The 18,229-nt window shown below is 37.2% G+C and overlaps 1 protein-coding gene and 1 non-coding gene across 3 annotated transcripts in view; both read right to left on the bottom strand.

The window, feature by feature from the left end:
• KPNA4 (karyopherin subunit alpha 4) overlaps positions 1–18,229 on the bottom strand; it is a 62,241-nt gene that overhangs the window by 24,620 nt on the left and 19,392 nt on the right. For both annotated transcript variants that reach the window (XM_030574457.1, XM_030574454.1), the window contains exons 8-13: positions 13,374–13,460; positions 11,680–11,849; positions 11,529–11,573; positions 7,984–8,115; positions 7,583–7,711; positions 1,448–1,552 (exon numbers count right to left, since the gene is read on the bottom strand). In XM_030574457.1, coding sequence (XP_030430317.1) covers positions 1,448–1,552; positions 7,583–7,711; positions 7,984–8,115; positions 11,529–11,573; positions 11,680–11,849; positions 13,374–13,460 — 668 coding nt within the window. The remainder of the gene's footprint in view (positions 1–1,447; positions 1,553–7,582; positions 7,712–7,983; positions 8,116–11,528; positions 11,574–11,679; positions 11,850–13,373; positions 13,461–18,229) is intronic.
• LOC115658167 lies at positions 3,235–3,544 on the bottom strand. Its single transcript, XR_004002200.1, has one exon.

The following is an 18,229-nucleotide window of genomic DNA, read 5'->3' as shown; positions in this document are numbered from 1 at the left end:
GGAAGTAGTAAGTAGTAATTGTAGCATTATCCCCTTCCACTCTATACCAGCAGCCTGTAACAGACATAGCAATTAAGAGACATTGCACTGTGTTAATTTTGATATACCATATTGTTTTAGAACCTGAGAGACAGCTTTTGGTCTTGGTGAGCTTTTAGCCTACTCAATCTATTAATTTAACCCCCCAAAAACCTAGATTTAATAGAAAATTATGCTTCCTTTATGGAATTCTGTTCTCAGGATGTACAACATATTGATAGTAACTAAGCTACAATTCTGTGCTTGTAATTCTACATGCTGCTAGTAAGGGACTCATGATCATCTTTTCACTCCTTATTCCTCCCACTTGTGACTTTGTCCTCCTGTGCTGTAAGCTCCTATTCGCTCCATTAACCAGGAGGTTAATCCCCTTAGTCTTCTGTCACTGGTAGACTAAAAATAAATTAGGAAAAACACAAAACAAAACAGACTAAGCAAGACAAAAACTGACCCTGCACTTGGCATTCCACACATATACTCAACCATCATTTTTAAGCCTTAGTACTACAGTAGCAAGCCTCTTCCCTCCAGCAATTAGATATTGATATGGGGTGATGGGAAGTGAAAGCATCCTGGAATGTCTAACAGCTGCTATGATTCCCCACCCCCACCCACCAGGGAGGAATGAACATATATGTGGAGTTCCATACCTACAGCAGGGAGAGCTGCTAGCAGACAACTATCACAAATATATAGTTACTTCTATTATACATATCTACTTTTGTTAAATTACAGTGGTAAAAATTTAAAATGGGACATCATCTGTTCTGTGGCCTACTGCTCCAGGCCATGATTAATTTGGGATTACTCTGCTGGAAGTAGGTATGTATGGCAACCTAAGCAACTGGAGACAACTGAGTTTGCAAATGTCATCACTGAAGAATTCCTTATAATGTTTCCAAGGAAAGAAAAGAGGCAGAAGAAAATCTTCAATATTAAATAGAATGCTTCAACATTCAACAAAGTATTCAACTAAAAATTATTATACTGATTCCTGACTCTCAAAATCCTCAGACGTTTGAGTATAGGCTCATTCTCACCTCTTCCTTCTACAAGGAAGAGCAGAACTATGCCACAATAACTTGTGAATGGCTGTAGTAATTTTATTAAAAATTAATGTTATGAGATTTAGAGTAGTAAGAAGCTAGTTCTCAAAAGGTCATTTCTCTAAACTATTTTTCCCCTATGGATTAGACAAGCATTGATGTATGAAGTGAAATTTAGACTTGCATTAACTAAAGTATTATGCTTTAATTAGTGATATAGGCAAATTTGCTTTTTACTCTTAGTTCAAACCAAATCTCAAAACAGATTTACAATAAAGTGTATAGGTAATTGTCAGCAATTCAATAACAGCCCTGCTTTTTCTTCTTGCCAACAGTACAGAATCAAATATTTGTTATCCCACCTTATCTAAAAGGTGTATTATCATTGGAACAAGGTTAGCATCTATCACCGCCTGAACTTGCTGCTGGTTTCCTGCAGTGATGTTAGATAGGAACCATACGGCTTCCTGCAGGAAGGAAAAAAAAGAAAGCTTTAAAAAAAAATTGAAAAAATATTTGAATATTCTATTTCCATTCCAGCAAGATTTCATGCATTTACAATTCTAGTAAAATCAAATTCTGGAGTTGAAAACATACCTTCAAACTACACAATTAGAAATTTAAATAGTGTTGTTCTGTATGGAGGTGCATTAAGAATCATAATAATCCAATTAGAGACAAGGTGGGTAAGAGTAACATTTATTGGAGCTTTTTCTATTGGCGAAATTTTCAGGCTCTCTCTTACCTCCTTCACTAACAGAAAAATTGGTCCAATAAAAGATATTACCTCACCCCACCGCACGTAGTTACCCTAATATCCTGGGACCATCATGGCTACAACACTGCAAACAACCACCCAATTAGGTACATTAAAAGGAGAGGGCAACAAAGGTTGGGACTAACTCCATCAAAGTGATTTTTACAATGGGAGACCAAACAGGATTATTGCCATCTTCTCTAATCCCATAGATTAACTGGTATTTTTTGCCTAGAAATATATCACAACCCCAGTAAATCCTCACAGTTTATTCCATATCCTGGAAGTCCATTAATAATAGCAGCATTATTTTCAGCAGAGGGCTGAATGGGCTCTAAAGAGTTATACCTCACATCGCTCGACAGCCAGTGACAAAGGCATTCTTTTCTTCTTACCCCCTGAAGGTCTGTTCCTCCTTGTCCCTGTTCTGAACTATCCAGAAAATGTGTATTCACTGATTTAACACACATTTTTAAGATTAAGGCCCTGTAGTATTTGTTCACCGCTATCAGGAATATGACAAAACTAATGTTTTTTTTGTCCAAAGAAAAAGAAAAAACAAAACCAACTCAGCCTGGGTGAAGTTTTCCCAAGGCAGAGATCAATACTAAAAGTTACCCAAGATCTATATTAGATCTCAGTGCATGATTAACAGTTACAAACTGACAACTGAAAAAGTCAGTGTATTATAGACCTGCAAAACTTGGATAAAATTCAATACAGGCAGGCCAATACTAATTAAAAAAAATACACAATTTTCACTAAATTTACAAGATTTTTCAATTACTGCTAGGCAAGTTGAAAACTTGATACAAAATGCATAGAGTAGAAAGGTGATTATCCTCCTACTTCCAGCAAAGTCAGCAAAAGTTTGTTTTCTTTAACATGAACAAGAACAGGCCCCCATATACAGATGCAGACACTTTAGTTCATAAGCAGCGATTTTACTTTACATTAAGTATCAACACTCAACCGAACCAAGCTGAGTGCCCAGTGTGGTATAGTCACAGTTATGTTAAACACTGTCACATAAAACCCTCCATAAGAAAGAAGACTGCAGATGACAGTCACAAGAATTACAATGTAGGCTCAAATGTTCATGCAGCTTCAAGATTTAAGCCACTAGGACACCCAAAGTTAGCATGCTTTACCAATGTTATTCAAGATAACTATTAGTCCAGCAGAAGCAATAATTTTGTAGATAAGTCATTAAACTGAGGACTACCATCATTATTAAGGTTACCCTTGAGCTATACCGGTTACTTTATATAAACTCTTCATTTCACGTATCTTGGTGTGATAATTTCATTGGAAGCTGCTTATTCAGCTTAAGAGCATGGAACAAGGTAAATGTGACTTGCAGATTTTCTGACTTAACATTCTGCTGAACTCTTGGATCAACTCATGGGATCATTTATGTCAATGAACCTGTTAGAGATCTTTAGATTGTCTATATTCAGCTGGTGAGCTTATTTTGGGCACTTATCACTGGCAATGTGCAAAACAAAACACCACCCTTCTCAAAATTTCAACATGCCTCAGATGCACTCTGAAATCAGCACTTCATCAGTGCCCCCATGTAGCATTTGTACATTCCTCTCTCTCAAAAACACATTATAAAAACATAATATTAAAGTGTTAAATTTGAATGTTTCCAATCACCCCCCCCAAACAAACATCCAGTTACCTTTCATAATTTCCAAGAGTCAGTTCAATCAACTCTATTCCAAATTCACATATTACTTTTATTAACACACAAAACAGCATTACAGTGTTTTTAATTTTTAATGTAAACACAGAAGACCATTTATTTCATAGGTAAACAAGCCTAATGCTTACAGACAGGGATGACGTGGTATTTACTAGGGGGTTTTTACTAGGTAAAATAATGATTTTTACCATCCCAGGAAAAAACAGTTAGAAAATGCCTTAAACTTGGATTAATTTAAAAACTGTTTCATGAATGTACACCACATTACACTTAGTTTTAGTTACATATTTAATTTGTGATTATGTAAGGCAGTAAATTTGTAGATTCATTTAGGGTTGCACAAATAAATTAAATTGCAGTGGGAATACTACTAATATGTAATTATAATACTGAACATTGGAATATCTGTATACATTTTGGTTTGTTATTTTCTCAAGAATGTTATAAATGTCAGAACTCATTTCAGTTTCCAATACTGTATAAACAAATGTAAAGAAACTGATTATATGAAAACAATAATACAGAGTTGTAGGATTGAACCATCAAGCAATCAGAAGCATAGACTACCAGTCCAGGTCCATTTGGCCATGTAACATTTTGTAGCAGAAAATCAACTTTGATGTAGAGGATAGACCAAGCCTATAGGACTTGATTTAGTCCTAAGTGGAGCACAGGGTCTGGTCCAAGAGCTGGACCGCTTGGTAATAGAGACCATAATATAATTAAATTTAATATCCCTGAGGCAGGAAAAACACCACAGTGGCCCAACACTGTAGCATTTAATTTCAGAAAGGGGAACTACACAAAAATGAGGAGGTTACTTAAAACAGAAATTAAAGGGTACAGTGCCAAAAGTGAAATCTCTGCAAGCTGCAAGGAAACTTTTTAAAGACACCATAATAGAGGCTCAACTTAAATGTACACCCCAAATTAAAAAACAAAGTAAGAGAACCAAAAAAGAGCCACCATGGCTAAACAAAAGTAAAAGCAGCAGTGAGAGGCAAAAAGGCATCCTTTAAGAAGTGGACGTTAAATCCTAGTGAGGAAAATAGAAAGTGTAAAAATACAATTAGGAAGGCCAAAAAAGAATTTGAGGAACAATAAGCCAAAGACTCAAAAAGCAATAGCAAATTTTTTTTAACAGTACATCAGAAGCAGGAAGCCTGCTAAACAACTGGTGTGGCCACTGGACGATCAAGGTGCTAAAGGAGCGCTCAAGGACGATAAGGCCATTGAGGAGAAACTAAATGAATTCTTTGCATTGGTTTTCACAGCTGAGGATGTGAGGGAGATTCCCAAACCTGAGCCAGTCTTTTTAGGTGACAAATCTGAGGAATTGTCCCAGATTGAGGTATCACTAGAGGTGGTTTTGAAACAAATTGATAAAATTAAACAGCAGTTAGTCACCAGGACCAGATGGTATTCACCCCAGAGTTCTGAAGGAACTCAAATGTGAAATTGCAGAACTATTAACTGTATTCTGTAATCTATCATTCAAATCGGCTTCTGTACCAAATGACTAGAGGATAGCTAATTTTTAAAAAAGGGCTCCAGAGGTGATCCTGGCAATTACAGGCCTGTAAGCCTGACTTCAGTACCGGACAAAGTGGTTGAAACTATAATAAAGAACAATACTGTCAGATATAGACAAACATAATTTGTTGAGGAAGTGTCAACATGATTTTAGTAAAGGGAAATCATGCCTCACCAATCTACTAGAATTCTTTGAGGGGGTCAACAAGCATGTGGACCAAGGGGATCCAGTGGATATACTGTACTTAGATTTTCAGAAAACCTTTGACAAGGTCCCTCACCAAAGGCTCTTACACAAAGTAAGATGCCATGGGATAAGACGAAAAGTGCTCTCATGGATTGGTAACTGGTTAAAAGATAGGAAAAAAAGGGTAGGTATAAATGGTCAGTTTTCAGAATGGAGAGAGGTAAATAGTGGTGTCCCCCAGGGATCTGTTCTGGGACCAGTCCTATTCAACATATTCATAAATAATCTGGAAAAATGGGTAAACAGTGAGGTGGCAAAATTCACCAATGATACAAAACTACTCAAGATAGTTAAGACCCAGGCAGACAGTGAAGAGCTACAAAAGAATCTCTCAAAACTAGGAGACTGGGCAACAAAATGGCAGATGAAATTTAATGCTGATATACAGGTAAAAATAGCAAAAAAAAACCTGTATGACCCTTTCATATGCCGACCCTATATTTCAGGGGTTGGAAAATACTTTGGCTCCTGGCCCTTCACGATAAGCCACTGGGTGCACTGAAACTTGTGTTTACCTGGAGTGTTCACAGGCACGGAGCCCCTCAGCTCCCAGTGGCTGCGGTTTGCTGTTCCCAGTCAATGGGAGCTGCGGAAAGTGTCGCCACTTCCTGCAGCTCTCATTGGCTGGGAATGGCGAACCATGGCCCCTGGGAACTGAGGGGCTCCAGGTCTGCAGACACTCCAGGTAAACAAAACAATGTATTGGATATTCAATTTCATGATTCCATAGAGTTTAAAATCATCACATTTTGGTGTAGACCCATTTATAAGCTGACCCCTCCTCTTTGATGCATCACTTTTTTACCAAAAAATATTTGGCTTATGAATGAGTATATACGGTAATGCACACTGGAAAGCATAATCCTAACCATACATATCAAATGGTGGGGTCTGAATTAGCTGTTACCACTCAAGAAAGATCTTGGAGTCATTGTGGATAGTTCTCTGAAAACATCCACTCAATGTGCACCGTCAGTCAAAAAAGCAAACAAAATGCTGGGAATAATTAAGAAAGGGATAGCTCATAAGACAGAAATATCATGTTGCCTCTATATAAATCCATGGTATGTCCAAATCTTGAATGCTGTGTGCAGATGTGGTTGCCTCATCTCAAAAAAGATATATTGGAATTGGAAAAGGTTCGGAAAATGAAACAATAAATTATTAGGTGTATTGAATGGCTTCCGTATGAGGAGAGATTAATAAGACTAGGACTTTTCAGCTTGGAAAAGAGATGGCTAAGGAGAGATATGATTGAGGTCTATAAAATCATGACACGTGTAGAGAAAGTAGATAAGGAAGTGTTGTTTACTCCTTCTCATAACCCAAGAACTAGTGGTCACCAGATTAAACTAATAGGCAGCAGGTTTAAAACAAACAAAAGGAAGTATTTCTTCACATAACACACAGTCAACCTTTGGAACTCCTTGCCAGAGGATGTTGTCAAGGCCAAGACAATAACAAGGTTCAAAAAAGAACTAGATAAATTCATGGAGGATAGGTCCATCAATGGCTATTGGGCAGGAATCGTGTCCCTAGCCTCTGTCTGCCAGAAGCTGGGAATGAGCGACGAGATGAATCATTTGATGATTACTTGTTTTGTTCATTCCCTCTGGGGCACCTGGCACTGGCCATTGGTGGAAGACAGGATACTGGGCTAGATGGACCTTTGGTCTGACCCGGTAGAGACATTCTTATGTTCTTATTCCTCAAATTTCAGTGATATACCCAAAGTTTGAAAGATTCACTCTATGCTTGCTGAACACTGATGCAATTATTTTTCCCAGTTTAAACTAGGTTTAAGCCAGTGTTTACCAGTGCCCTGACCTAAATTAGTTTTCCCTGGGCAATTGCCAACCTTGCAGCACAAAATAAAGATCAAATTTCATACAAAGTCAAGAACTCATTGCTGAGAGTACGGATTGATGAATACTGGTTTATATGACATTCTGGAATGCCCTGATATTGATGAAGTTATTACAAAGAATTACTGTATTTGATAAGGATACCTATGAAGTTCGTTAGATTCTTTTAGGATACTAATGGCTTAATTTAAATAAGTAACAGAAAATATAGCAAGATCAAGTCTTGTCGGCAAGAAACTAGTACTGCAACAAAGACGTATTATCAGGTTATAGCATTTGGGAAAAACAGTGTCATACTGACATTTGGTCAATAATATTTACAATACAGGGCAAATAACTAACTATTCCTATGGGTAAATTTCACCCCAAAATGTATTTACATACCTTATTAATTTTTTCTTTGGGATGTGTCAGGAGTGTGGGGAAGTGTGAAAGAGCTTCACAATTCAGAACTACTTGTGTCTGTTCATCAGTACCAGTAACAATGTTGCCTACAGCTCTGAGTGCAGCAGTCTGAAACAACACACTGTATTTCAAGACTTGAACATTTAGAAAAAAAGTTAAGCATAAAAACAGTGAACACAGCAAAATATTATTTCATTCAAATGTTACCACAAATTAGATAACTGAATTTTGATAACCTAAGTATTTTGCAAATAAATGTTTGCTGATAAACCTTTAGCCAATTATCGAAGTGATAACTAAACAATTTAAAAAGTAAGCCACTTCAGTACTGTATACTACTATATTTTGAAATAAATTAAGATATTGCTATCTAAACTTACTTGCACTTTAACTTCTTGGTGGCTGAGAAGGGGAACCAAATAAGGGACTATTCCAGAGTCTATCACCATCTGGATCTGTTCATTGCCAGCATCCGTTAGGTAGGAGAGGGCCCAGACTGTATCTACCAATATCTAACATTAAAAAAAAAAAAAAAATACAGTGTCAAACCCATTAGGAGAGAAAGGTCTAAATAAGATGTGCCGAGATCTATGTTATAAGGCTATTATATTTAAAGATAGGGTTTTTGTTCAAGACTTGCTGTTAGAGTCCATTTAAATGTTTCTAGTTTTGTAACTGTCTCAAAGCAAGGGTTTCTACATTAGAGGATTTTGTCGTTTAACATCTTATAATTAGAAGGAAATTATTCTGCAGTTTGACATATTCACTTTAAGAAGTCTAAAATGCAGCCACTTTGTAATTTGTTCCTCGCACCTTTGTCTGCTGCCTTCCAGGTAGCTAGAACATAGGACAAAATATCATTTATAACCATAGTCAAGAATATGAAGGATATAATGGTCAAACATCATACCTGTCCTCGTGAGAATCTTTAAATTAAAGTGGACAATATAAGAAAAAATAAAGACTGATTGCTGGGGTGACAACACTTCAGGGAACACAGAATAGGCAGCCTCAGAATGATGGCTCACATTTCACAGGAGACTAACTACTCTCATTCACAAAGCAGAGTTCCTTCACAGAGCTTTAAAAAGCGTTTGAAAGGTACTTAGTGGAAACTAGAGGCAATAGCACTGCATGCTGAAATAACTAATTTTTTAGTAGCACATCTGAACCGCATAAAGAGTATATTATACAATACAATACGTAAATACAAGATGTAAATTTATTAATGCTAGGAAATACATTGGAAACAGTCGATCTGAAAAAAGAAAACTAACAGTTCAGATGCAGGATTACAAAAATATAAGCAATTCGCAGAGAATTAAGAGGTTCACAATCATTTCAGCTACAAGTGTGAATGAACTGATCTGTAGATAGAGAAGTTTCAAGAAACTCCACGTAAGTTTTGAGTTAAAGGACAGGCCTCATCTACACTGGAAAGTTACAACAGTACAAAGTTAAAATGTGAATTTAAACTGGTATAGTTATAATGGACATCAAAGTGGACATACTCCAGAAAAAAAGGACACATCCCACAATAAAAATGTTCACACAAGGGGTTATGCTAATATAACCATTCTGGTATTGCCAGCAAAATCTTCCTGTATAGACAATGCCTCAAAAGAGATCCAGTGGTGTAGGTCACCACAGTTTCTCATTTAACAATATGTGGAGAATCACCAGAATGGCCCTTTGTATTCAGATAAAAGATAAGGAATCAATAATTCAAACCTTCCTTTAACTCTTCCAAAAGTAAACAGGTGAAATATATCAAAAGATCTCCACTAAAAAATAAATCAATCACTACTGCAATTCTCTTTGATTTTTACTCTTACAGTCATTTAGTCAAGAATAATATTGTAGTCCACAATTTTGATTCTGAGCCAAAAGGATCATTGCTTCAATGTTACTGTTATCATGGAGCAGATTCTAAAACCAGAGCTCTTCTGGGCATACAAGTACCAACATTAAACATTTAGGACACAACTCAATACACTCTGGACATCCTATAATACCAAACCCCTGATGCCAGGGACAGCTATCATACAAGTATTCAAATAAAACAGGATTAAGACTAACAACAAATGAAAAAAACTGATTAATAATACACCTGCAAAAATATCTACTTTATCCCTGGTGTAAGCCCACTTGACTTCTAATTGTAGTCAATGTCACAGATCAAGTTGGCCTAATATATATTTTAACCATTAGCAATATACAGTAGAACCTCAGAGTTATGAACACTACAGTTACGAATTGAAAGTCAACCACACACCTCATTTGCAACCGCAAGTAAACAATCAGGCAGCAGCAGAGAGACCCACAGAAAAACAAAACAAAAACATACCAACAAAAAGAAGCAAACAGTTAAATACTAACTAACTACTAAAAAAAAGGGAAAGCAGCATTTTTCTTTTGCATAGTAAATTTAAAGCTGTATAAAGTCAATGTTCAGATGTAAACGTTTGAAAGACAACCATAACATTCTGTTCAGAGTTATGAACATTTCAGAGTTACGAACATTTCAGAGTTACAAACAACCTCCATTCCCTAGCCGTTTGTAACTCTGAGTGTCTACTGTAGGTAAATTTCACTCGATATAGCCTATTTTAACCATGAAACAAAGAGCTGATACATTCATACTGCAAGACATTTAAATACAGCTAGTTAACAAGTCTTATTTTATACTTTTTAAGTCATTTGTCTGTAGCTGGACATAGTAGAAATTGCTACTTTTCTCCATTTGCTCTTCCACTTTCTTACAAAAACAACCAAAACCCCAACACACTTCAGGTACACAAAAGGACCAATAAAATAAGTATGTTTGATTTTGCCTATCATTTATAAAGGGCCAAAAGTATGTTCACTGATATACTGAACAGAGAAGGGACAAAAGCAGCTCAGATTACTGTTACAGTGAAATATAGTCACCTCCTACTTAGTCATCCAGTGAGACACAGGCATTGGCGAGACCTATTTGGAAATTTTCAAACAAACCTTTATTTATTTGTAAAATGTCAATTTGCTGGACTGAAATTTTTCACAAAGTTTACTGCAGATTTGAAGAAATTTTTACCCAAACACAGGCCGTTTTTCCACAGGAAGTTTGTTGATGTTCCGGGTACAAAACTCCACAGCAGAAAGCCTGCAAGCTCCAGACACCCCAATGAAAGCTGGGGTTGCTAGGTTTCCCACTCTGTATCAAATAGCCTGCTAGCTCCCACAGCCCTAGCTGAAATCAGGATACTCAGGACTGGTAGGCTCCCTGCTATGCAACAAACTCCCCAAGCACACTGTCCCAGGGCCAGATCCAGTACTTTCAGGGTCAATGGCTCCAGGGAGGCACCACCATGCCAGAACTTCCAGTCTCCCCATTGTACAGCCAGGAGCCTGGAATCCCTGGGACACCTAACTGGAGCCAACAAACTGCTCCAAGAGCCAGGAGGTCATAGGATGGGCAGGGCTCTCAAGGTCTGGGACTCCAGGCAGCTCTGCATATGGACTGACCCAAGAATCTGGGAAACCCTGGTGTCCCTGACCCCAGAGCCACAGACCCTGACATCCACAGCAGATGCTGAGTACTCTGGTCCTGGGGAGCAATTTTAGAAACACCATCTGGTGATAAGTCTGAAACAAAATATTTCAGGTGCTCTCTTTTGGAGGAAAAACCTGAAAAAAAAAAGTCTAGTTTTGGTTCAATCCAAACTCATTTTTTTCCTTCTGATTTTTCAGTTTGGTCCCCAAACAAAAAAACACTAAATAAATCAATTATTCACTCATATGTACTTACGGATAAAGCTACGTTTTAGTCATTGGTACTTTTAGTAAGTCATGGACAGGTTACGGGCAGTAAACAAAAATTCACGGCTCATGACCTGTCCATGACATGGTCACAAAATAATTAATGGAAAATGTTTTTACTCACATTTACATCTGTGTGGTGAATTAAAACACAGAGGGCTGGAAGGATCTGGGGGGGAGAGAGAGAGTGTTAATATTAAATAGAAATATTCAAGATATTTAACAATTCAACTTGTTAAATTTAATTAAATTTATAAATGAATAATTCAATTCACCTCCTGAATGGTTTCCATTGGTGGAGGTGGGTCTTTATGACGGCATAAGTTGACCATGACCCAAGTAACATTCCTTAAGAATGTTATGGGAATAGATGGACTGATGAAAGATAGCAGAGGTTTCACCACTCCAAGACTAATAACATAATCTCGACACTGGGGTCCATCACCTGTGTAAAAATTAAATGATTTTATGAAGATAAAAACTATTTACAAGGGATAGTGCTGTAGAACCACGTTCCCATGTTAAATAACCAAGGGCCTAGTTGTTAAATGACCCAAATGACTGCTCTTCCAGTTTCCAAGCACAATTTGAGCATGAGGTTGGGCCTCAGTTCAGCTGTAAATCTGGTACCAGGGGTATAACATTGATTTCTACACATCTCCAAAAGGAAAACATCTCAGAACAGACAGTTTCCCCAGTAGCCACTGTTTAGTATTATTAAATTGTTCAGTGATCTGAGTAGAAGGTAGTCAAGAAACTATGAGTAACTTCTTTACATGCTGCTTTTGTCAATGCAGAGACTAGCATATCCAATGTTCAACATCCTAGCAAGTGACAAAGTCAGCTTTCCAGCATGTCTTCATTTTTGTAAACTTAAACCCTTCACTATTAAGATCTATGTAAAATTGTCTAAGCCTTTGGATGCAATAGACACCATTAGCCAAAATGTGACGTGCCAACACCTCACTGTACAAGAAACACCTGATTCAACATGCAGTAAGTAACTGCTCCCCTTTCTGATTCACATTAAACATACTTCTTGCTAGCAAAAAGTGATTTGCTGAATTCTGAAGAGATAATTATCCATGATTAAGAACACATGAAAAAGATAGTGATTAATGACCATGAGGACAAGGTATAATGGAGGCCCATCAATCATAACAGGTTACTGGTCCAGACAAAATACTCTGTGACAAGTTCCATATTGCTTGAAACTGAATAGAACATTTTCAGTTTACTTTGATATCCCCACAGTTTGACATGTATTGCATCCACCTAGATACTTATACGGTCCTCAACATTGTCGTTTCCAAGCTGTATTGTTAACAGGGAAGGAACAGCGTCACTCCTAGGTCCAAGTAACAATACTGTACAAATATTTTAAGAAAAACTAGAATCAGTGTTTTTGAAAACTTAGCTTATTGTCATAAACTAAGCAATACCTAAACCCACAACATTTCAGTAATTTAAGACATGGTGGGGCTGACATTTTTAAACTACACTCACCACAATGATATTTGAATATCTGTGGTGTATCACTTATAACAATAATCAAGAAGAAACAAACGAAAGTTTTAGGTTAGCCAAAAGCTTGGCCAGAAAGATTAAATGTGTACTATGAAAGCTCTGGTGACTGAACTGCGAGCTCTGATGGCGATCCAGAGCCTTTATAATGAAAACTGTTTTTCATTAGAACATTATGCATGTGATTTGTTTGCCAGACATTGTTTCCTTTTCTTGTACCTGCACTGAAAGATGTACGTGTTAAAGGAGGAGCAAGAGAGAAAGCAGAAAGAATTAAGCAAAGGGCATTTTGAGGGAAATGAGCTCCATGTATTTGAGCCAATCCCATTGCTCTCATAGTTAAGCATACTTCTATTATTTTAAAAAAAAACAACAGAATCCAAACTGGTTTATTAAATGATTTCAAAAGAAACTTTTGAATTTTTATATTAAGAGTAACACAAACCTATGATATTGCCTAAAGCCCATACTGCTTGCTCACACACATTTTGATGAGGTGAATGCAGCAACCTCAGAAAAAGTGGCACAGCATCTGAAAAATAAAGCATCTGTTACTCAAAAAGTCTTAGTTCTAAAGTGATGTGCTCATTATTATAGTTAGCTCTTAAGTTAAAAACTGACATTCCATTACCCCATGATGTGAAGATCTTCTCTGGCTATGTGTTTATTCTGGTTAATGAGACTTCACTCTTTTTCCATATGATGTTCAAATATAAACATAGATCATAATAAAACTTTTCCTTTCATACCATTCTTTCACAGAAGGGTCTGCACTTCAGACCAATATAATGAGAACAAAAGATTTAAGGTAAGTTATTTTTATATAACTTTGTATGACAAGTTTAAATTATAAGTAATTATTCTTAATAAATGGTTAATGTTGAAATTCCATATTTAATTCTACTAATTACCATTGAATTTCAACTGTTTTATCTATGTAGTTATCACTAGAGCTCTCTGAAATGGAATTTCAAACACTTTAATGTCAACCCAACAAGCACAATTAGTTAATTTGAAAAACGTCAATAATCATCATTAAGTAGTTATATATTTTCTACATTCTTTTCCATCACTGGTTATTAATAGAAGTTTTAGTTAGCAATTTTTAATAGGCAAAATCTTGAAAATTCTTATGGACGTATTTGTACAGCAACATAAGCTGTCACCTATATATCCTGTCTTCTCTTCCTGGCTCTTGAAAGTTTTAGATAAAAGGGGTAATCCAACTGATTACCACAAAAGAGATTCTGCTGTTTCAAATACTGTCAATGAATGACTGGCAAAAAGAGCAAACTGATCTGTAAGGAAGGGGTTTAACAAAAATCACTCATCAAGAATAAGATACTTACATCCCTGCCTCATATATGGGAACATTAGGAGCAGGAGGCAGCTCCCAAGCACAGTCACTGCTGAGTCAATATTTAACATTGTGATATCTGGAAGATGCTCTTAACTCCTACTCTTACAACCTAAAAGCTAAGGGACTTGTGCAACACCGCCTGAAGAACCTTAGCTGGGAGGAAGGACTCAATACTCGTTAACACCGAAGGACCTGTTTACTTTAATTACTTGGTCCCCAATTTACTGGGTGTAGGATTTTGCTGAAATTACATTAAATTTGGGGGGCATAGAGAAGGTTTCATTTATAATCAAACACCACACCACTATCCCTCCTGACGCATAACGGGTCAAATATTGGTTTAATTCTTGAAACATGTTTATTAGCCACTGACCTTATTCAGTATTAAACAAGAGGATTTACAAAGCGAGTGTAATAGGTAAAATACCCACAGCAATTACAATGGCTGGAAGTTTTGGAGAGATGTTAATAGGTCATCTTCTTCATTCAAATAAATTACAAGAGAGTACCCATATCTGCATAACATTTGAGTACAGAGTAACTTCAATGAAACTAGGTGTGTTTATGCTGTTTCTAATCTAAAACCATCAGTAGAAAAATCTGAACTGCCAGACTCAATCCTAGCTTTCGATCCATTGAAAAGTTAGCTTTAATATAGCAGAAATAAAATGATTCTAATCAGAGCTGTCAAGCAATTGAAAAAGTTAATCTTGATTAACCACGCTGTTAAACTATAACAGAATACCATTTATTTAAACATTTTTGGATGTTTTACACATTTTCAAATATATTGATTTCAATTACAACACAGAATACAAAGTACACAGTACTCACTTTATATTTATTTTTTATTACAAATATTTGAACTGTAAAAAACAAAAGATAGTATTTTTCAATTCATTTAATTGAAGTACTGTAGTGCAATTTCTTTATCATAAAAATTGAACTTACTAATGTAGTTATGTAAAAAACCTGCATTCAAAAACAAAACAATGTAAAACGTCAGATCCTATAAGTCCACTCAGCCCTACTTCAGCCAATCTCTCAGACAAACAAGTCTGGTTATAATTTGCAGAATTTAATGCTGCCTGCTTCTTATTTACGTCACCTGAAAATAAGAACAGGCGTTCACATGGCACTGTTGTAGCTGGTGTCACAAGATATTTACGTGCCAGATGTGTTAAAGATTCATATGTCCCTTCATGCGTCTACCACCATCCCAGAACACAAGCATCCATGATGATGGTGGGTTCTGCTCGATGATCCAAAGGAAAGCGGACTGATGCATGTTCATTTTCATCATCTGAGTCAGATGCCACCAGCAGGCTGATTTTCTTATTTGGTGGTTCCAATTCTGTAGTTTCCGCATCTGAGTGTTGCTCCTTTAAGACTTCAGAAAGCATCCTCCACAGATTTTGGACAGCACTTCAGATACTTAAACCTTGGGTCGAGACTGTAGCTATTTTTAAAAATCTCACACTGGTACCTTGTGTTCTGTCAAATCTGCTGTGAAAGTGTTCTTAAAACGAACACGTGCTGGGTCATCATCTAAGACTGCCATAACATGAAACATATGGCAGAATGTGGGTAAGACAGAACTGGAGACACAATCCTTCCCCAAGGAGTTCAGTCACAAATTTAATTAATTCATTATTCTTTTAACAAGCATCATCAGCACGGAAACATGGCCTCTGGAATGTTAGCTGAAGCATGAAGGGGCATATGAATGTTTAGCATAACTGGCATGTAAATACCTTGCAATGCCAGCTACAAAAGTGCTATGCAAACGCCTGTTCTCATTTCCAGGTGACAGTACTGCCTGCTTCTTATTTACAATATCTCCTGTAAATGTAAACAAACTTGTTTGTCTTAGCAATTGGCTGAACAAGAAGTAGAACTGAGTGGACTCAAAATGTTTTACACTGTTTTGTTTGAGTGCAGTTATGTAATAAATAAGCATTTATAAATTACACTTTCATGATAGACTACACTACAATACTTGTATGAGGTGAATTAAACAAAAGAAACAGTATTTTTCATCATTTTTACAGGACAAATATTTGTCAAAAATAATAAAGTGAGCACTGTACACTTTATATTCTGTGTGGTAACATACAAAATTGAACCTAGATACACTTGCAGCAATCTAAATTGTATCGAGAGGGGGCATATCAATATTAGAGAAAACAACTGCTCTTTGACAGTTCAATCAAACGGCTTTGAACTCAATAGGATCCTACATTGATTTCAGTGGACTTTAACAATGCCCCAAAAGAGAAAGATAATGAATTTTGTAACCAACTGCTATTTCACAACACAGATTCATTCTCTGATTAAACACGAAGTCTCTCAGATGAAGAGCTGAAGACAAAAGTAAAAAATTTGTTTAAAGATTTGTGATCTTTACACTGGTTAATTCTGTGAAATATTTGCCTTGGATTTGCTTACGTAGTACTTTAAAATTTGAAATTCAGGATTAATCTATTACTTCTATGGAAAGATCTTTTTTGCCCTGCAACATTTTCTCTGCTTTTTGTTAGCTCTCAGCTTCCCAGACCAAGAAGTTGGCTCTAAATTTTGCTACACAATTCATATTAACAAACAAACAAAAAAACTTTAAATAAAATCCATTTTAATTTTGTATTTTAAAAGCAAATCCAAGAGTTAACAGATTATGTTATTGTCAAGTGGTCACAGATTTATCCCAATAAATAAGAAGGATTTTATTTCTCATATCAAAAGATAAAGCAAATAAAAAAAAATTAGAATTATCTATGCCTGTGTCAACCTAGTCATCAAGCTAACATATTAATTTCATCACTCAAACCAGACTGTAGAGTTTAAGAACAGTACTTTCCCTTATTGCAGTGGTTTTCAAACTTTTTAGGCTGTGTACCCGTTTTCAAATTGTGATTCTCAAACTTCTGTATTCGTGACCCCCAAAGCCGTCCCTAGGGTACAGCGAAACAGGGCGACTTCTCCAGGCCCCACAGGCCAGCACGCATGTGCACTGTGTGAACTGCTGGCTGGGGGAGGCTAGCCCCCAGCCATACCCCTTCCACCCGAGGGAGAGCGCACTGGGAGGGAAAGCTTGCAATGGCACCTCCCTAACCCCAGGCATGCATGGTCCCAGCCCCTGGAGACCAGCATCACTGCCGAAGGAAGGTCTGGGAGGGGCAGAGCCACGCCTGGCTGTTTAGGGAGGCACAACACCTCCCCTACCTGGCAGCTGGTGCAGTGGGTCCCAGAAGTAACTGATTCATCACTTCCGCCGCAGGCCCCGAACCGCCCTTGGGATGGCCCTGGTGACCCCTTTCACACAGCAAGCCTCTGAGTGCAACCCCCCTTAAATATTTTAAAAAGCACTTTTTAATTTATAACTATTATAAATGCTAGAGGCGAAGTGGGGTTTGGGGTGGAGGCTGACAGCTCGCAATCCCCAAGTAATAACCTTGTGACCCACTGAGTGGTCACGACCCTCAGTTTGAGAACCCTTGAGTAGTCTATCGCATAGTTGGGATTGGGCCTGCTTTGAGCAAGGGGTTGGACTAGAGTACCTCCTGAGGTCTCTTCCAACCCTAATCTTCTAGGATACCCCCATCTGACACTGGGTCATAATATAGCTATGAAAACAGCCAGGGGGGTGGGGGGGGGAGGGAAATGGGAGAGAGGACACATTATCCACCATTACAGGATTTTTCCTGCGTACCCCGATGAGAGCTCATGTGTACCCCAGTTTGAAAACCACTGCCACATTGAGTCAATTCTACATTTTGATTAAATATTTAAGAATAAGAAAACAGGTTTTAATGTGGGGTTTTCACACATTAAAATTTCTTGAGTGGAAAAAAGTTTCCCCTGCCCTTTCAAACTGTTGGCAATTCAGCATCTCCGGCATTGACAGTTTATAGTGCAGTAAAATTTGATCACATTGTCTCTGG

The sequence above is a fragment of the Gopherus evgoodei genome, chromosome 9 (assembly GCF_007399415.2).
Source record: "Gopherus evgoodei ecotype Sinaloan lineage chromosome 9, rGopEvg1_v1.p, whole genome shotgun sequence".
In the NCBI taxonomy this organism is placed as follows: domain Eukaryota; kingdom Metazoa; phylum Chordata; order Testudines; family Testudinidae; genus Gopherus; species Gopherus evgoodei.
This window is presented reverse-complemented; position numbering and strand designations above follow the sequence as displayed.